This window comes from Parambassis ranga, chromosome 4 (genome assembly GCF_900634625.1).
Source record: "Parambassis ranga chromosome 4, fParRan2.1, whole genome shotgun sequence".
Taxonomy (NCBI): domain Eukaryota; kingdom Metazoa; phylum Chordata; class Actinopteri; family Ambassidae; genus Parambassis; species Parambassis ranga.
The window spans coordinates 12,606,416-12,627,195 of NC_041025.1; the positions used below are offsets into that span (position 1 = coordinate 12,606,416).

Genomic DNA, 20,780 nt, shown 5'->3' on the forward strand with positions numbered 1-20,780 from the left:
AGTTGGAATGAATAATTTCTGTCAGATTTATCATCACAGTTGAATCCAGTGAGGAAAGGAAGAAGAGAAAATAAGATGTGACTGGGTCGTACTTGTGTTTAGTCACAACACAGTGCTCTGAACTCGACTCTACACACACATACACACACACCATAATGACCATATTAGGATAAATGGGCACTTGGTACTGCAGTAGCCTTTCAAGTGTGCTACAGGGAGGATAGTAGACGTGCTACGGGCCAAATTACCATTCCAAAGTCTTAACAGGAGCAAAGTCAATGACGGATTAAACTTTATTCACACACAGAGCTGCTCGTCCTACACTTGAAATTAAAACTGCGGCTCAGCTGGATGTTTAAACTCCCCAAAACAGAAGTCTTTCCATCTTACTCATTTCCTGCTCTACCTTTGACCGTGGTGGCGTGGGGGAGGGGAGGGTGTGTGTGGGGGTGCTTACAGGAAGTGGAGGGGGAAAAAAATGACCCAAAATTTGAATTGTTGGTCCGTTTGATGGGTTTGTGTTTGCCTCTAGGTTTCCTTACAATGTTCTGTGACCAGTAAGGAAGGGATTTGGCTAAATCCAGGTCAGACATAGTCAGATTACCCTCCTGATCTGGCCAGAAAAAAAAATTCCAACATAGTGATGGAGAAAGATACTGTGTGTGATTAGAGCAAGGGGAAAAAAGGACCAGAAATGTATTCTTTAAAAAAACGTAATATGTATTATATTTGTCATGTTAGGATACAAGGACAGCAACACAAAAACAATCACATGTACATGAGTAAAAATAAAAACATATCATAATCATTCACAAGAGTAAAAAGGCAACAAGGAAGGTGTGTTTCAGTCTTCATTTTATTTGAGCCCTCGTAAAATAAGTGAGCTTTTGCTTTTAGTGTGTCAGAGGGAGATTTAAACTAACCCTGAGATGTGGACGGATTGAAGGAAATGGTATCAAAAGACAATTAAAGTCAACTGTTTTGTGGGACTTAGGAAAAAGGATTTAACTTAAAGCCTTCCAAAATGATGCAGTCGAGAGTCAAATGGGTCGAACACATTAGAACACACTCAGGGAAGTCTTCTAAAAGGGGCTGAAACCACACCTTAGTCTTCATCATCACCTGTAGCAGGATTATAATTAAGTGCATACTGTCTTCTGAAGAAACTGCATTTTGAGTAACATCAGTCCTTCTTTTTTCTTTGGCTGTAGTTGAGCTCAAGCTAAAGTTTCAGCAATCCTATCTGGGAAAGCACAGCGCTTATTACACGGCTCAATTTCCAATTCTCTCACAGGTACACACACACACACACAGAATACAAAATGAGGCCGCAGCACAAAACAATCTCCCAGACAGGCTCGGTGATACAAAGACACATAGACAAAAAAGGAAAGATGGCTATTATGCAAGGTTGGAGAGGGACAGTAGTAACTATTCATATGCTCCTTCCTATGGAAACAGAGATCTCCATCACATTACATGAGGCTGCCGTGTGGTGAAATGGAGTGGCTGCATGACAAGAGGTGAGCTTTCAGCTATTATAGCACCCAAGAGCCGGAAGCTCTAATTGTAGTGAGAGAGTAAAATCAGGTACAGTGTTTGTCTCGGCTATAATCTCTGTACCCTGCACGGTCCTCCTCACAGTCCAAGCTTTTCATCTGAATACAGCTCCTGGGGAGTCTTTTTAGTTCACATCAGTCAGAATATCAGCTGGGGGTTTCATGCTTTTTGGAATAAACCCGAAGCAATGATGTCAAATCTGAAACGTGACTGATCCCGGCCTCAAACTCTCCTTCTGATAAGATACCAGAGCAACCTTTGCACCTCGGGCCGTGCTGTGCCGCTAACCAGATGAGCAGCAGACAATCATCGACACACAGCAACTTTATGACCCAAATACTTCCATCTTTGTTGTGGTGGTGGCTATAAACCAGACTATAAGAAGCAAAACTGGGTTTATAGGTGGCTTCCAAACAAAAGGCTGGCCTCTCTCTAAAAAAAAAAAAAAAAACAGTTCAGTGCATGATGGTGGGAGCTGTAAAATGCAGGCTAAGCAGGATTACTCAACTGCTGTGCTTCACATGGCTTCACTACTGCAGGAAAATACAGTGCAGCGCTTATTCAGGATTGAGTGCAATACTAGTTTTAGAAGTAAAAAAAAAACACTCTTTACATGATTGGAGATTCACTTTCTTTCCTCTCCTGGTGTTCCTGGTGCCATCTCTGTCCATTTAAAAAGGCTCCAACAGTGATGCGAAGGCCTGTGCCTGAATTCACATCCTTTTGATTAAGTATGAGATAAAGCAAGCCCTTGGAATGAGGATAAAATATGTTACACAGGCACAAGTTGTCAAGGCTCCTACCCCTGAATATACTGATAAGAGCATGAAGTTTTACATTCATTAAAACAAAAACATCCGCTGGGTTTTGTTAGCTGAGAAGCAAAAAAGAAACAAAACAAAACAAAAAAGTAAGGCTGGAGAAGAAACAGACTTTGGGCTAACTAGCACAGAGATTTTCAGTGTCGTCTGCACACAAACACAAACCAACAAGTGAAAAACAGAAATGTTCATGATTGTCATCTTACAAAAAAACAGAGAAAGAAAACTTGTAAAGGCTGAGTAGAGGTAAAGAAGCCTGATGATGACAGGGCAGAGGTCAGAGATTGCCCTCGTCAAGCATCTTGTTGACCCCGTTGCAGATCCTCTGTAAGTGAGTGCGGTAAACTTCCGAGGGCCCATATAGGGCCGCCAGGAAGTCACAGTCGGCGAAGTGATTGAAGACGTGGTTGACCCGCGAGTGGCTCTTTGCCGTCAGGTGGCGTCTGATGGCCTGGTGCAGCAGTTCACGGCACTCGTTCAAAATGGAGCTCATGACGCGTCGGTCGAAGGTGAACTCAATCTGATGGAAACTGACCGCCGTCATGGCCAGAGTGTGCACTTTCTTTCTGTGAGAGAGAAGAAGAAAGGCCGTCAGTTTCTAATTCTGACCGTGGCAGCTGAAGTTAGTAAAAATAGAAAGTGCTGTCTTATCATTTTCTTTAGGAAAGTTTCACCACCCACATACATTAGTTATAGCGTGTATTGTCCTTCACTGCGACACATCTCCATGCTAATTTAATCACCATTCTCCATACCGTGCGCTTATGTCAGCTTCACATACCTTCAGGCTGAGCTTTACTGTTTTAGTTTAGAAAATATATAAACCCATGTTAAAGTCAATTTCCTTAATTTTGTTCCATCAGCAGACAAAAATGTACTCAGACTGCAGTTTCCCCCCACTTTGAGCTCACTACCACAAACAGCATCATTCTCTCTTAAAGTTTCTCAGCTCCAAGTCATATAACACTGCTTAAATGTTAGTCAGGGACACTTGGGTCAAATAACTGACCGCTTATGGCATTGATTTACACATGTGCTAACACTAAATCTTAGTTAAATCAGCACATGAGGAGGAGGCGTGGAGGGACCTCCAAAGCCGTAGGCAGGAGCTTAATCACAGAGAGCAGATTGCAAAAAAAAAGCTGCTGCCAATCAGCAAACACAAGAACCAGTTAGGTACAACGCCGTGCTTCATTCATTGTAAGGCAGAACGCATCACATCAATCAGCTCCTCACTGTCATTCCTCTTTAAAGGAACTCAGGAATCAGAATTTGATGGGATTGATAATTTTCTTCTGTTTGTGTGTTGCAAATGGAAGCAATTCTGAATTCTGATACAGACTATGTCTAAATCCAGCTCTTTCTGCTTTGTACACATATGTATCATTGTAGCTGTTTTTAAGTAATCCTGATGGACAGGACATGGAACCATTACTTGTTCGCATTATTGTTGTGAAACCACGGACACTTCTCTAAACTATTTTTAACTGAAGTCTGGGACTTTCCAGAGATAGTGGTGTTTGTGCTGCACATTGATTGCTTTTTGTTTTCAGACTGGACTCATTCCTCTGAACAGACTTGCTTTTTATCAGGACCAAAGTCTTTTTATAGGATAGACCTGTTCCTCACTTCTCAGGAATATCAGCACAGACACCAGATTTAACACTGTGCTATACTGTCAGGTACAGAACATCTTTGACACTGATGGGCTTACTCAGCACTGTGCAAGCTATATAAGTGAATTTAGCCTTTTGCAATAATTATGCTGAGCTAAGCTATAGCTTCTTAGCTCCAGCTTGTTACTTCCTGCACAAACAGTATTTCCTTATCATCTCACTCATTAAAAGAAAGCCAATACTTCCTGCCCACCTGAAGTTGTCCACCAGGATCAGCTCCTCACTGTTGAACTGGTTGTTTCTGTAGAGCACTCCCAACTTCACCACCATCTTGATCAAGTTCTTGATGATCTTCTGGGACTCTTTGCGGTTGCGGGTGTACTCCTTGGTGACCCGGTAAAGCTCATCCAGCACTTCGCTGCTGGTGTCATCGATGAAGAGGTTGGCCACGCTCTTGGTGGCCATCTTGCTCATAAGCTTCTTCTGCGCCTGCAGGGCTAAGGTCTTGGTGCTGAAGGAGTCCATGGTCGAGTCTGGGTCAAGAAGGGAAAGAAAGCAGAGATGACAGGTAGATTAATTGGCTATACCTGGCAGCAGATGTCAAAAATACATGTGAAGGATATTTTGTTGTTATGTCGTGATGGCTGAAATACAAGGAGCCTTTCTAGAGATACACTCTGACTTTCTCATCTGAGAAGCAAAAAGAGGCAAACAAATGACACTGTCAGCATCCAAAATGTGCAGTTATTGCAAATAACATCTACACTAATACTGTTTAAACTGCAGGGCCAAGAACGGTGCCCTTTATCAGATAATGAGCCGTGACAGCTGTCAAATTAGTCCCAGCAACCCTCTGGCTCTGAGCCTACAAGGTAGTTAGAGAGGAATGTGTCATTACCAGTGTAGGAGTGAAGTCAGTTACAACATAACCGCGAGAAGCAGGCAATGTAATGTGGATGTCTCATCAGCAGAATGCATCCACAAAACCAGGTGAACATGTATATGTGTCACTGTGAGATGGAGACAGACAGCAGCAAGTCATTCACTGCACGTGTGTGGCTTTATTTATGTATGATGCCGTGAGCGTGTGCTTGTTTGCCAAGTGAGGTGACTCAGTAAAAAGCTGCGCCCATGATGATAGAAGCTCATAAATAGTGGGGGGGTCACAGGGTCTGTCGGTTTTCATAGATACCCCCCCCATCCCTTCATTAAATGAGGAAGGTCTGCAGCATGCCACATCGTTCAGCGGCTGCATCCCAATGCGTTCTGTGGATCACTGGTTCAGGTTTCTAAATTTTGTTTTCAAAAAATTTAAATGAATATTTTTTTTTCCTGGTGCACTCAGTGCGCTCTAACCTTTACAGATCTCCTAGGATATCCACAGAGTACACCAATATAAACAAACAACAAAAGCTGATTTCTAGAGCCAGGGAATGAATATGAGTGAGGAGGAGGAAGCAGCTGCACTACAAGTTTCACTTCAATATGTTCACCATGTTCACAGATATATCAGTTTCAAGACACAGTTAAAATGCTGCTCATTTCTATGACGACTATAGCAGCATGCAGTGCACACTGATGTACAGTATATATGAGTAAAGTCCCAAATGAGGGGCTAAATTTACCACAGCTCCTTCAAATGTGGCCGACAAATTGGTCCTACTTTCATGGTGATGTCATGACATGGTTGTGTTAAGACATTTTTTTAAACACATTTTGTATAAGTTCATGATGTAAAGACAACCTAAGTAAGTGACTTAGGATGACTTACAGTAGATGCTCTAAATCTGGAATAAATATTTGCAGATGAGTTTCATCAGCTCAAAACAGGCTGCAGCACTTCTGCTACTTATCACTTGGTCTAAAGAAAACACATGTGTAAGCTAATCACGTAAAGAGTTCTTATCAGTAGCGCTCAGGAAACTGAATCTGCTCTGGTGCTGACAAAACATTAAACAATACCCAAGCGTGAGAAATTTTAGGAAGTAAGAAAACATTTCTTTACCTCAAGAGGGAGGACGAAAAAAAAACAAACAGTCAAATCGTATTTCCTTGATAGATTTTTCTGACAAGTCACTGACAAGCTAAATGCAGCCTAATAGGTGACGGCCTAAGTGCGAACCAAATTATTATATTTGACCACAAGCGCCCCATTCATATTATGATAGAGGATTATTCTTCATGCAATATGTCTCCACATGAAAGAAACCTCAAGATTAACTGAAAATATGCATGAATGGCAAATTGGTGGAGACTAATGAAAGTCCAGAGCAGGAGTGGTGCCATTAGTGCAAGCAGACACAAAGAGAGGTGACACATCCCTGCTGGGTGACTTCTGATTTTTACTGTTGTTGGTACTAGAAGGGTGTGTGTGTGTGTGTACATCTGCTGCTACAGTGTGTGACTTTCATTCCCTCTCTCTCTGCAATGCCTCTCTAAGAATATCAATAAGACTCCTTAGAGAGCATGTCAGCAGGATGCTGCCCAGAAAGGAGACACATGAGGGGAGAGGGTGAGCAAAGAGAGGCAGAGAGATGGAGAGAGAAAAGGCAGTAGGGGTGCGTTATATATCAATCCTGGAACATCTGGGAAATGTACGCTTTGAAGAAGAGGTTATTTGTATACTGTCTCATGCTGAATCTGGTTTTTCTCCCTCTCTTGTTGCAGGTGCTGGACGTTTAATCGGGCCTCTCACTGTGCTGATCAAGGATCACTGGCAGATCCCCATCGACCGGTTCACCGTTCTTGTTACTCCAAACTTGCTGAGCCGCACATGTTACAGAAAATCCTCCTCTGATGCAATGTGTGTGAAATGTATAACAGGGTGAAAGACACTAATGATCAGACTCTTCGTTTCTATGTGAGCAAGCACCTGAAAACACTCATCACTTAGGGCTTTTGTTATCCTTAAATTACAACCTTCAGCCTCCAGAGGAGAACGTCTCCATTTACCTCGCCCTCTTCCTTTCTCTGCCCTTGCTGATAGATGTGTAAGATTTTAGAAAAAAAAGTGCAAATGGATAATGGGCAGAACTCTTTCTCAGATTGGAGGGTGATTTCATAGCGCTCATTAAATTCCACTCTCGTCGCAGACCAGAGCCATCATAGCTGTCATCTCTGTGCTGCCTGCCGATGAGCAAGGAAGAGGAGGGGAAAGGAATGAGAATGGGTGGAGTGTTTGCCTGTCACGCTCATGTATACAAGCAGTTCAAACACAGTGGTGCTCTGGATTTCACTACAGGCTGAATGGTGACATAACAGACCCCCGGCACTCTTATCTGGAAAAAAGAGGGATTTCCTCGCTCTGTTTCTTGTTTCCTCCTCGATTTCCCCAAGGTGAGAAAACTCAAGGCTTCGTGAAAACAAGTCCTCAAGAGACGAGTGCAGAGTGATGAAAAGGTTTCTGATTCAAATGTTTTGCAGCCTGAAAATGGATAGTGCCAAATCTAAATGGCCTGCGATGTGTGGTGCCCAGGGACAGACCGGCAACCCTGACACAGCGTCTCCCAAGTGTTTATAGAGGCGACACTTTAACAGATTCATGGGAGAACGAGACATGACAGCAGCAAACAGTGCTGAGTTTTGTGGAAAAATAAACAAGCCACAGTCATCTGTGCATGCAGAGATCAGGCAAACAAACATCTGCATGAGAACACACACACACACACACCTGCACACACTTCACTGATAGACCTGCCTTGTTGAAGAGCTGAAAATGAAAAGAAAACAAAGACAGATTGCACCAAGCCAAGAGCTCAGCACTTATAATTGAAGCCTTTAGACGAGCTACGAACTCATACACTTGCTAAGAACCAGCTGTCAGATATTTACTCACAGTGACATCTCGGCAAAAAGCTCAGTGGAGATGACTCATGGAAATGAAACTAGACCCTACACAGCGCTGGATGGATGTCTTGTGACAGTGAGGGAGCTTGGGTAATGAACCCACGACTCTCTCACCCTCTTGCAGGTGCAGACAGCCCCGTCAAGCCTGTGTGACAGCCTGGCTAAAGGGCTGGGGTAAAAAGAGGCTATGATGACGAAGAAATAACAACCCCACTGTCCTCCTCTTCAGTCCTTGGAGGATTATTGAAGATGGGTCATGTGATCTGAATTTATTTGCTTTGCCTGTTTGAGTTTCAGGGCAGGTAAGGCTGATGTCTACATTGGGGACACTTCAGCCAAAAGCTTTTACAATCAATTTGAGGCAATAAATGGGATACAACTCCTACTGACTGTTGCTAGTGTTTCTATAATGTGACCATGCTGACCTTTGAGACAGACAGTAAATAAGGGCTGTAAAATCTGCCATGATATCTTATACCGATGCTACATGAAGCATGGTGTTACAGCACAACTTCAGTAAATATTATGATTATTACAACTTCACATAAGCAAAGTGTTTGTTTTCATTATTAATCACATAAAATGATCATGGTGAAGAAACTTGATCCGTATGAAAAGAACTTTTTTTTTGGCTTCCGGAGGAAAGATTGCGATCACCAGTGAGGTCAAACAACAGAACAATAGTGTTGGAAAGTCCAAGGTTAGTGTCCAGAAACAGTTCCTTCTCTGCTTCCACGGCAGTAAAACAATGAAAAGTCACACAAATGACAGTGAGCTAGCCAGCATTGTTCACTGTTGTAATACATTGCTTAAAGAGCAACCTGATCCAGCTGGATGGTGTGTTTCTGGGTTCAAGCTGGGTTAGCTTATCTGTTCACTAGACTGAGGCATGAACAGTCCAGGTATCACACCGTATTCTGTGACCCATCAGAGGCAAGTTCACCTGCCCACACAACACGTCCAGAGTTTTTGTGTAATGACTCTCGGCGTCAGAAGACAGGACAAAAGTTGAACACTTTGACTTTAGAAAGCAAAACTACTAAGAGTAAACAAGAAACTAAGAAATTATCATCTCACTGGTTGTTCTGAACCTGATTTTCCTGAACTTGCTGTGGTATGTTTCAAATGTGTAGTCATGCATTCTACACACACACTACTTGACATGTTTTTGTGCCTTTTGGCTGCTCATATTTCAGCTAAATTCAACCTGATGTGAGCGTGGCATTGCTTTTTCTAAAGGGGAGCATTGAGCAGCATCCAGGATACAGCCTCTGCATCGGCTGTACACACCTGTCATTCAAACTAAAGCCGAGGTGTGACAGGTGAGAAAGGGCCGGAAATTGGATACATCTGGAGCAACCGCCCACTCTAACTCGTGCCACTATGCTTCAAGAGGAAGAGGAGGTCACAGCACCTAAAATATCACCCCTCTATTACTTGTTGCCAATCTAGACAGGTTGGCGAATGCTGATAACAACCAGCACAAGAGAGGAAATAATACAAAATGTGTCTCTGCAGTGCCGCTTGGCCCACAAGTTGTTAAAACAGCTTTGGCAGAGACTGTAGAACTTTCCATGACACTTCATCTTACAAGTGATTGGTTGATGGCAGCAGAAAATGTCACGACTTTCATGCTCTTCAGGGATCAGTAGTCACATGGATTGGGGCAGTGTGACCCCGAAAGAGAACAACTCCATCAGCAGAGGAAATCTTCCTCACTGCTTTAGGAAGGAAACTGAAGGGACATAAATCCTCACACACAACAAATGGGCTCTCAGCCCAAAATTACCCCATAAACAAATAATGTTCAGGTGGCTTAAAAACAAGCCTTTCCTGGTTTTAGTCACATTCTTAAAAGCACAATCCACTGAGGCCACAGGTCCAAACACACACACTATGCAACTGAGACATGCCGTCTGAGTCCAGTCAGGGATTTTTTGCCTTTACTGCATGTTTGGCTCTCTATTATATCCATATATCCTCTTGCAAGCAGTTGCTGTTAAAGTAAAACACAAGAATTAGAAGATGCATATATTTAATTACTCGTTCTAAGCAATGAATCAAAGAATGATGAAAGTCAATTTAACGTTTCTGCTGAGTCAGACAATTACACAGAAATAAGCAATTTGAAGAAAATGTAATTGATTCAATCTAATCTCCTGAAGCATCATACTGTCATCAAAATGTGGATATTAATTATCATAAACAAAATGCACATCTTGGACCAGCATAGACACAATAAGAGTAAAACCACCTTTAATATGTAAATTAGCTCTAAACGTGGAAGCCAGTGTGATGTTGTTTGTTGAATGTTTTATTGCTACAACAGTCCAAAGCTGATGATGGCTTAAAAAAATTAAAATTGATTATTTAAATAAGTTCCTGACAATGTGTTCTAGTCTTTTCAGAAGCTGATGTTTTGTTTTGTTTTTCGTTTTTATGTTCGAGTGCAGTATTTGTGGGGCTTTTGTATTCAACTGCATTGCAATCATCACTTGTGGGGGCGGTCAAAATAATATAAACACCTTCCAATACAATACTATCAAAGAGTAACATACAGAGTAGAATAAACACTTTTCTGAGTCCGTGCCAACAAAAATATAAAATGATAAGCACCTTAAAAGGCAGTATTTAGTGCAGGGTAGTTGAACTGGATAGGAGCATGTTGTAGTGTAGTGTGCTGCCTGCATATACTGTATTTGCCCTTCTGCCATTGCACAAGTGAAAGGGGAAACGGTTAATGTGTGCAAAGAGGGAATCTATGTGAGCACAGTTCTACCTCTGATGTTAATAAGTGTTACAAACAGGCGCAAGAAAACTGAGCAGAAGTTTTCTTCAAAAAGTTCTTTATCGTCACCAAAAGATGTCATTAGAATGAATTCATCTCAGGAAATCTTGAATGGATAAAAACATCCGATTTTCCCCAGCTGTATGATATAATCTGTCTTTGCTTTGAGATACAATACACACAATCCTGGTTGTTATATAAGGCACATCCGTGCTTTGTGTTCTGAGAGGACAAGTAACCACTCAAATGAGCTGTGCTACTGGAACCACTCCACTGTTGGGGAAATCAGCGGCAGAATTTCAGGACAAGTGAATACTGCAATTTTATCTTTCATCAAGTTTTGTAGTGTTTGTCTCACTCCTGAGGTGTTGCGTAACAGAGGAGGTTCTGACTGCTAATAGGAGAGTCGGAGCCAGGAACATTGTGTTTGTTAACAATTGTATGTAGCAGTGGTCTCTGCACACGCGCCCATCTAGTTCAGTGTTTCTGAGCCATAATTGGGCACACATGGGCCCTTACGACACGCATGCTTTGGATGCAGCAGATCTTTGCATGGCGCGCTGTCACTCTCATCTTCCCACACAGTCATCATTTGTGAAGATCTGCTGAGAAAGGAGGCAATCAATGACTTACGCTCAGAAGCTGTGCCCCATCCTTGCCTGCTTTAACAGTTTTCTCAGATCTGCCAGAGCTTGCTGAACAATTAATATTTAACACTTTGCCATATAATGGATCGGGGGATTAATAATTCAGCCAGCAGATTTGGACTAAAATAGACTGCAGGCCATAAGAGCATGTCTGCTGCTGTGCAACAGGTTTAGGGCAGAGATGTCAGACAAGGATAATGCGTGGACAATCTGCACATACACAGACAGAGATGGTGGCTGTGGCCTGCTGGCATTAAATTAGGAACATCAGTCAGCGTTAGGCATGTGTAATAGGGCTGGGAATACAGTAGCTGCTGCACTGCCTGGGGCCATCACAGCACTTGCTGACAACATTTGTTCTTGCATTAAAATGCACAAGTGGATAGTTCATCTACAGCTAAGCTAATCTGAAATAATACAATCAGAGAATCAAGGGGCACTCCACTCTGCCACGTGACGTCACTTCACCTGCCTTGACTAAGTTTTAATTATATATTATTTACAGTATAATTACCGTCCTAACAGCGCTGCAAATATGCGAGACATAATCAAAGTGCTAACCGGTGCTTGAACGATGACTGATGTCTGGGCCTATGACATTTTAATTAAGGCCACCATGAGAGCAGGGCACATAATGACTAATTTTCCTCACCTCAAGCCTCCAAAGAGCACAATTTGTTAAGTCAGTGTTAAATAGTGGCAAATACCAGTGTGCATGGCTGCAAGGACAGCAGGGCTAGCCATTGGAAAACAGAGGGGGGACCAGAATGGGAGGAGGACAGGATTGTGACTAACAGATGACTCAAACAGGATCTGAAATGAATCCAGTTTATTGGCAGGCACAATCCCTCACTCCCTTTATTTTCAAACAATGCCATGATATTTGCCGGTCATGCAGCTCTGCTCTTTCAGATGAGGCAACACACACACACTCTGGGTGTTTTGGCTTTCTAAAAGTCACCTGTGTGCTCAGCTGAACATTGCAACCCAGTAAAGAGAAGGTCAAACACCTCTACTGTCTTGCTGATGAGTTACAATGGGTTCCCCCCCTCAGAAAGAAAGAATAGCAGCATCTCTAGGATTACAGCTGCAATGTCCAAGCTCCGGCCTTACTAACACTCTGCATGGTAAATGTGGAGCAGCGTGACTGTATTGTCCTATTCTAAAAGGATGCCCAGAGGAGGGGATCTGTGCAGATACAGTTATAGGCTCAAATATAAATAGATGAGGGCTCAACAGCCTCTGCTTAATCCTGCTGGACCAGTACTTGTGTGTTATTATTATTTATTGTCTTTCAAAAAAATCATTTAGTGCTGAGACAATGACGAAGGCGCTCTGAAGCACAAAGCTACAATTAACGGGGGAAAAAATGCACATACTCATTAAAACCAGTCTTGGATGAAATCTAAAATAAATGGGATTTAATTGCACCGCATTGCACCTTCTGTACATTTCAATTGCTGTCCAAGGCAATGGGAACCAATGTGAATAATTTAGGACTTCAACTAATTATTGTTATTTATCAAAGAGAGAGCCAAAACAGCCTACTGCAGATACATCAGTGAATATGTTATACGATGGAGCAACATTTTTTTTTACAGAAAATAATATAAAAAAGATGCTCGGTGTACTTTAGAAACAGTGACAAGACATACTTTGTCAAGCAGAATGTGAGAATCTGAATCTATAGTTTCTCAGTGGTGTATGAATAGATCCAGTATCCACTGGGCTTTGATATTGATTAACAATATCTTTTTTTCTAAGCCTGTATCTTTACCATTCTACACACTGGATAAGAGGACACAGCAGAGACTGCAATAAATCTTGCTGTTACTCCTCAGCTCTCTTGTTGTCAGCTGTTGCTACCAACGACAAAGACACAAAGGAAGCCCTGGCAACTGAAAGAGAGTAGGTCAAAAAACGCCAAATCATTTCACCACTGACGCAGCTAATGCAAAGAGAGAGGCGACTCCAAGTCCTAACACAAGGCCATAATTCATTTGACATGTCTGTTGAGGCTGTGCATGATAATGTGAGCCGCTACCTGCCAGAGGCTGGACTGCACAGTGAAGCCATTCATTCACACTCCAGTCTTGTTATGGAGAGAGGAGCTTTACAATGTAAACATGCCAGTGTGTTACAAAACATATCAGTGTTTTCAAAACATATGTCCTCCTCACCGGTTTTTAGTCCTGGGCTTTTGATATGCTGTGGATTAGTTTGTGAAATACAAGGAGGATTATTTATTTCAACCAGCAGGGATGGAAATCTGTTTTCTACAATGACCTGCTTTCTCTTGTAAGGTAGATGTAAATGTAAAACATCTGTCTGACTGGGTGAAACAAAGAACATGTCGCACTTTTCATCTCTACAAACATGAACAGACACATATAAGGAGAAATAAGTGTTCTAACTGCAGTGTTTGCCTGCTGGCCTATGACGGATGTCTGTATGAGCAGCTCAGCTTCAGTCTTCTTTGTATTCAGGCTTACCTCGCTGAACAAAATGTGGGAGTATCATTTATACTCGTTCAAACAGAGTCCTTTTTTCTGCAATAATCAAAGAGCTAATGGGAAATCTTATTGCCTTTTTAATCCAAGGAGTCCACGAGATGCTAATGGAGTGGAATGTGTCATGTCTGCTGCACTCTATGGGATTTTATTAGCAAGTTTAAAGAAATTAATTCAGAGTAATAACTGTATACATTGCTGAAGCAGTGATTTTTTTCAGAAATCCAACACTACACCCTCTTAAAATCCAGACCTATAGTCTCTGATGTGGTCCTGCCAACATGGTCCAAAGCTCAACAACAGTCTAAAATGTAAATCTGGTTACTGACAACCATGTTTTTTTAATGACCAATAAAAAAACGCTGATCCTCATTATCACATGATGGAGCAGCTCCTTTATGATTTATTTGAACTGTGTTGTAGCTTCCATAAACCAATAACCCGCTGTTTTATCACTGTGTGCTGTTTAACTCACGTCCATTAGTTCAGCTGATGTTCCTTTAAAACAAATAAAACATCATCTTGTGCACCTTCACGGTCACAGAGGCCTGGTTCTGACCGCAGGCCTCTGATAACGACACTGTTCATTAAAAACTAGTCGACCGTTCAGCTGACATGGACTCACCTTCCTCTCAACTTCAGTGGGACACAGAGGCGGTCAACCAGCGAGATGACGGCTTAATCCGAGCCAAACCCCTCTTCAAGTTTTCATCCTGGCCGCACAGCAAAACCACTTCACAGCATGTTTTCTTTCTGCTTGTTTTTTTTTTGTCCACTTGTTTTTCCCCTGTTATCTCCGCTCTTCTCTCCTTTTGCTGTCCTGTAACCGTGTACCAGGCGCAGAAGTGTAAATTATTGAAAGAGTGTTTTCTTCCCTCGGCTGCTGTCTGTGAGATCGGTTACAAGAGTGTGTGTTGTAACCCGATTCCTCCTCCTCCTCCTCATAAAAAAAAAAGTTTCAAACTTGAGGGGGACCTGGAAATCAACAGATTGATGTGGGATCGGGCCAATGAAGGACCAACAAGGGGGAGTGGTCCAAGTCCAATCAGCCCTGTGAAAGAAAGGGCCATTTACAGCCAGCACATTCCCTGCCCCCGTTTAGGGTTTCCAGTAATTATCCTGGTCCAGTCCCAAGGCTGAGAATTTCCCAGAGGAAATGGTGTTGGGGAACAATGAGCAGGAACTGTGCCGGTGGGCAGCTTTTCTGACACAATGTTGAATAAATAATATTCAACATTGTGTTTTGTTACTTTTACTAACGTAACCATCAAGTTTCTTACAAAGTGCAATGATCTCTAATGAAAGATAATTAGAGTAATATTGATGATAGATAAAGCGAGAGGGAGAGGGAGAACACAAACAAACGGTCAGCGGATGTTTTCAGGACAGAGGAAGTTTTTTTCCTCATCTGTCTAATGAGGACACGGGAATTCCCGCAGCCATATCCTCCGTGCATTGTTCATTTTTATAGTTTAGATTATTATTGTTGACACGTCTCGGCCATCTTTGTTTTTTTAGTCCCAGCCACAGGTCAGACTGCAGTATTATTTTTGGAACTGTGACACACCTATTTAGACTACTGAGCACTTGAGCAACAGCAGCAACGTATCTCTACACATATTTTACTCTGTGAGGAAAAAAAGAGAAAAATGAGACACCTGTGATAGTCAAATTGATCTGGAGCGTCCTCTAGTGGTGTGATGTGATTTAATTACCGGTATGTGCAAACACAAGTATCAACTCAGAGATATGCTGCGGTTTATTTTTAAATGTATAGATTTAGATTTAGATTTAGATTTAGATTTAGTGTGAATTTTAAGCTAATTACATAAAATGGCAGGTACTTAAGGTACTTAATAAAACCGTTAGGGCAAGTTCTGGTGCATGGATTGCCAAAGAAAAATGTCTTTTATTGGGCTGAGTCCTTTGAGGGGCATCTTAGCAAAAATAGCAAGAGTAATTTGACCGACATTATTAATTTATTGCATTACAATTTCTGATTTCTGTACTTTTTTAAATTGTTGATTATGTTGAACTTCATCTCCCACAATCCTCGGCCACACGCAGGAAGGTGACGTATTTTCGCGACGTGTCCGGAAGTTCTGTAGTCAACATGGCGGCGCAGCAGGGTGATGTTGATGAACTGTTCGATGTGAAAAACGCTTATTATATTGGCAGTTATCAACAATGTATCAACGAAGCTCAGAAGGTGAAGGTAGGTGATATTTGTGACACCTGAATGTAAACAAAAGGGTTTTATTTATGTCTGTTCTGTTACTCTCTGGCTAACAGTAGCCGACGCTACGCTAGTATTTACTTTACTGAAATTATTTCGTTACCAAACTGCAACTGTTGTTTTGTTTTTGAAGCCATCCTCACCAGAGAAAGAGACTGAAAGGGACATGTTTCTGTATAGGGCATACATTGCCCAGGTAAGTGTCTTTTTCTTGAGCAGAAGTGTCCGTTTTTATCGCTAGCTGTATGCTAGCTGTCTGTTATTTGACAATATACAAACCTTCTCAGTCTGACCTGTTATGTTATTGCAGAGGAAGTATGCTGTTGTCCTAGATGACATCAAGAGCAACTCTCCACCCGAGCTGCAGGCTGTGAAGATGTTTGCTGAGTATTTGTCCAATGAAAGCAAACGGTACGAGCAGATTTACGAACATTAAAGTCATTAAAATATCGACAGAAATATATAACTTGTCAAATTGACAAGTTTATATATTAATATCTTTTTCATTACTGTAAACTCTACAATACATTTCAATATACAGTCACATTGATTACAGATTTTAAGGGAGACCAATGCCTTGACCTTAATGATGCGGTACATTGCCCCAGAGCATGTGGAGGACTTTATTCATAACTTTTATTGGCTTTTGTTCAGGGATGCTATTGTTGCTGATTTGGACAAGAAAATGGCAAAGAGTGTGGATGCTGCCAACACCACCTTCCTTCTCATGGCTGCCTCCATCTACTACCACGAGATGAACACTGATGCTGCACTCAGGACTCTGCACCAAGGAGAAAGCCTGGAGTGGTGAGAATGGTTACTTTATTAGAGGATAGAAAAGTTTGTTCATGATCTGATACAAAGTCAATTTATAGATGAGAATTACAGATTTAACAGATTCTTCTGCACCAACCAGTCATAATGTAATCTCAGATTATGTTCAAGGATTGAAAGGTTTATAGATAGTTTTAGATGGATATCTGTATATTTATGCATGTATTAAAGATTTCTTTTTTTATACTTCAATGTGAAAATGATAATTATTTGTTTATTCTTTAGTATGGCCATGACCATTCAGGTGCTTCTAAGTCTGGATCGTGTTGACCTGGCAAGGTATGGAGTGAAAACATGAAGCTATATGATCTATGAATTAGCAGATTTTGATTTTCTGTTCCTAAGCTAAGAAAGGCATATACATGTATAGCATACTATTTCTGCACATTGTAAATACATATGATTAGTTGACACTACACAGTTTAAATTAAAGGGTGACCTGACATTGTTTTTCTTTTTTTTTCTTTGACAGGAAAGAGCTAAAGAAGATGCAGGAGCAAGATGAGGATGCTACTCTAACCCAGTTGGCCACAGCCTGGGTCAATATCTCTGTGGTAAGAAGAAAAGCATTCATTTATAAATGAGTGCTCTTATAACAGCAATTGCTGTATTATGTTTGCAGACAGGTTTCAAGTGGTAAGCAGGCTGGGAGGTAGTAGTAAATTTTGGTACATTGTAAAGCCATTCAAATAGAGTTCCATTTAAATGGCTCACTTTGCAGCACACAACAGTTCCATACTTTGAGAAGCACTGCACCCCCAACATCATTAAAATAAAATAATAAATAATAATAAAATAGTTCAACCTGTGTACTTGATTTTTTTTAGAATAATGACTGATTAACAAGCTGCTTATTGTTCCAGGGTGGGGAGAAGCTGCAAGACGCCTACTACATTTTTCAAGAGATGTCTGACAAGTACTCCTCTACACTGTTGCTTCTCAATGGACAAGCGGCCTGCTACATGGCTCAGAACAAGTGGGAGGAGGCAGAGGGAGTCCTACAGGAGGCACTCGATAAGGTTAGAAGAGAATAGCTTTTTTTAGTTTTTGTTGCTGCCTTGTCACTCCCAAATTAATTGGCATACATTTACATTTTATTTTATTTAGTCTTTTAGGCATCTGTTTGGAAAAAGTCCTTATAATTATAAATATACATAAATAATTGGCTGCTTAAGAGGACGATTATGGCAGAGGGGCTAAGCAATAAGAATACAGGGTTAAATCACATTAAGTTAAGTTACAATGTGACTGCATCATATAAAGGATAACATCTATTCATTAAGATATGTCAACTATTAGGCTCAGCTGTTCGCTCTGCTGTTGAAAAGAATTTTACCTTTAACTTGTTTTCAGTCTGTTTGTAATGCACAGCTGAAAAGTAGGACAGCTCCAGCTATAGAACAGCCATCTGATTGGCTCTTCCAGTTAGCCTTTTTAGAGTGATTGTGTAGTACAGTAGTTCTATTGTTATCAAGGCCTGTTTTTGTGTGTGTGTAATTACTTAAAAATCACAGTACCCCTAAACCCAACCATTTTAGTAAAGTCCATAAACTAGCATGTTACCCTCATTTTAGAAATGTGTGGCACCATGCCGCAACCAGCACTGTCAGAACCGAGACATTAGATGGTGCACTAACAATGTGAAGGGAGAAAATAATCCTCAGTATGCATTGTAACACTAGGGGGCAGCACATACTGTGTAATACTCTTAAGACTTAGTGATCTTGATTCATGACATAGACCTCAGGTTTATATGTGGGACTTATTACACAGTGTTAATTTTTTACAAAGCAAAAGTTATCCATTTCTCTCATTAAAGAAACAGAACGTCAGGAATGCAGTCACTTTCAGCTCTCACATTCTGGTTAAAAGTAGATTATTGGTTTTATGGAGATTAATTAATGGAAACATGTAGAAATGTACAGGTTTTGAGCAACACACAATTTTTTTTCTACTTACATTTGAATTTGAAGAATGAATAAGCCTCTCCCTTTATATCTGTGTTTCTCTCTCACCCCTATCAGGACAGCAGCCACCCTGAGACGCTCATCAACCTGATAGTGCTGACCCAGCACCTAGGCAAAGCTCCTGAGGTGAGACTTTGGACCTAAAGCTGTAAAGGAGGATACTGTTTTAACAATTGTTAATCAGTTAAACAGTTTCCTACAAACAAGCGTGACTATTGAAACAAGTTTGTTCAGTAACACTTAAAATGAAGCGTTTGCTTCCTTCTGTGTGTGACTGCTTTGGTTACACCTGCAATTTCCCCATTGTGGGACTAATAAAGGTTTCTTAATCTTAACATTGTCTTTAGACATATAAAGTATCAGTGAAGCACGTCTCTCAATATAGTGATGTGTTTGAGTTATACAACCTGAAACTCAGAGTTCAGGAGATAAAGACTCAATTATCTTCCTTCCATTCGATGGACTTTGATGGAGCAGTGCTACGGAGTGCTGACTGTCAACTCAAAGGCATTATTAACGTTTCCTGCTGTCATAACCACTGATTAGCATATCTAACTAAAGTTACATGGAATTCTGTGCACATTTCTGGCTAAAAACCGAAATCAAATACAGATAGTAGAAGCAAATAACCATCGACAGGACAGTTTGATTCATTGCCTCTTTCTAACACATTTTTGAACATGCACCATCATTCTAGCAATGTCCACTGCCACTTTTAAATCCCCAGAGAGCTTATTGCTCTCTATTGACATATGAAATATTCATAGTTTATTTAACAACGAAGAATAGGACCAGCAGTCTCATTGTTTATTCAGAGTTTGACCTAAGGCATCTGATTTGGTTATATTTCATTGACCCTTCCAGATTTTGTATCACATATTGCGTAACATTGATAAGTACACAGTTTGACATGCATTGCACATTTATTGCATATCCTGGTTTGGCACACACTGATTGGCATATCTGAACCTGAAAATAGCCAGTTTTGCAATATTTACACACCAGAAACCAGAAAGTCCAAAAGTAGGTGTGATTCCAACTTGTACATGGGCTTCCTGTTTTGGACACGTATCTCTGCTCTATGTTGTTGGTGAGCTTGTTTGTGTGGACCACAGAAACCTAAATCATTCTGAAAAATGTTACATTTGCTGAATAGGCTCTTTACAAGGCCTATGTGAAATTTATGATATTGTCACACTCGTAAAAACCATGATTGTATCCAGGATCCTGCATATGGTCAGGTTTTTACAAGACTCTGTGTTGTACCTTGTGTGTGTGTGATTCATCTCTGTGTGTCTTCAGGTGACCAATCGATACCTCTCACAGCTGAAAGACGCACACAGAACCCACCCATTCCTCAAAGACTATTTAGCCAAGGTAACTGACATCTCATTCATTCTAACTAACACCATTATTGACAAGTCATCTAAATGTTATTGTTTATAATGTAATTACCTGGGATGGATGTTGTGATGGTTTGGCTGCAGGTGACCTTGCAGCAAAGCCAGTGGGAGGATTCAACTCTGAATCTTTACCCTTTGTGCAGTTCAGATGAACATAAACATGCTACCAAACAAACCACGCAATGCACAGCTGTTCCAATGGTCACACTCTTCCCTCTGCTCTTTGTTTTCCTGCAGGAGAATGAGTTTGACAGACTAGTGATGCAGTACGCTCCCACCGCTACAGCATGAAATATCTACTAATATTACTGAAGCACAACAACTATGGAGTCGACCTTTACACCATGAAGATGGTCTCTTTCTCACACATAAATACATATTTGCTTTGATATTATTATTTGGAAACTTTGACTGTATTATTTAACAGTGGAACTCCCCCCCTTACATTACATACACATATACATTTTTTCTTCCACAGATAGCAGCTTATCTGTGCACTGTAAGCATTCCTTTGAAACGATAATAAATGTTAAGACCTGTGCTGTATTTGGT

General features: G+C 41.1%; 2 protein-coding genes across 2 annotated transcripts; one reads left to right on the forward strand and one right to left on the reverse strand.

The window, feature by feature from the left end:
* Positions 1-697: 697 nt before the first annotated feature.
* On the reverse strand, positions 698-14,789 carry tnfaip8l1 (tumor necrosis factor, alpha-induced protein 8-like 1). The gene is made up of 3 exons (XM_028404619.1): positions 14,414-14,789; positions 4,251-4,530; positions 698-2,947 (listed from the first exon to the last, which is right to left on the reverse strand). Exons 2-3 carry the CDS (start codon positions 4,520-4,522, stop codon positions 2,659-2,661), a joined length of 561 nt encoding a protein of 186 aa, XP_028260420.1. The 5' UTR covers positions 4,523-4,530; positions 14,414-14,789; the 3' UTR covers positions 698-2,658.
* A 1,074-nt stretch (positions 14,790-15,863) lies between these two features.
* On the forward strand, positions 15,864-20,774 carry cope (COPI coat complex subunit epsilon). Its single transcript, XM_028403764.1, has 10 exons — positions 15,864-16,003; positions 16,158-16,220; positions 16,335-16,435; positions 16,679-16,831; positions 17,084-17,137; positions 17,331-17,412; positions 17,722-17,877; positions 18,883-18,951; positions 20,128-20,202; positions 20,466-20,774. Exons 1-10 carry the CDS (start codon positions 15,902-15,904, stop codon positions 20,517-20,519), a joined length of 909 nt encoding a protein of 302 aa, XP_028259565.1. The 5' UTR covers positions 15,864-15,901; the 3' UTR covers positions 20,520-20,774.
* Positions 20,775-20,780: the final 6 nt, after the last annotated feature.

Coding starts and splice junctions, on each gene's coding strand:
- tnfaip8l1 (XM_028404619.1), bottom strand. CDS start 4,522: ATGGACTCCTTCAGCACCAAGACCTTAGCCCTGCAGGCGCAGAAGAAG. Junction 2,948..4,250: donor ATCCTGGTGGACAACTTCAG/GTGGGCAGGAAG, acceptor TCTCTCTCACAG/AAAGAAAGTGCACACTCTGG.
- cope (XM_028403764.1), top strand. CDS start 15,902: ATGGCGGCGCAGCAGGGTGATGTTGATGAACTGTTCGATGTGAAAAAC. Junction 16,436..16,678: donor TTGTCCAATGAAAGCAAACG/GTACGAGCAGAT, acceptor GCTTTTGTTCAG/GGATGCTATTGTTGCTGATT. Junction 18,952..20,127: donor ACCTAGGCAAAGCTCCTGAG/GTGAGACTTTGG, acceptor GTGTGTCTTCAG/GTGACCAATCGATACCTCTC.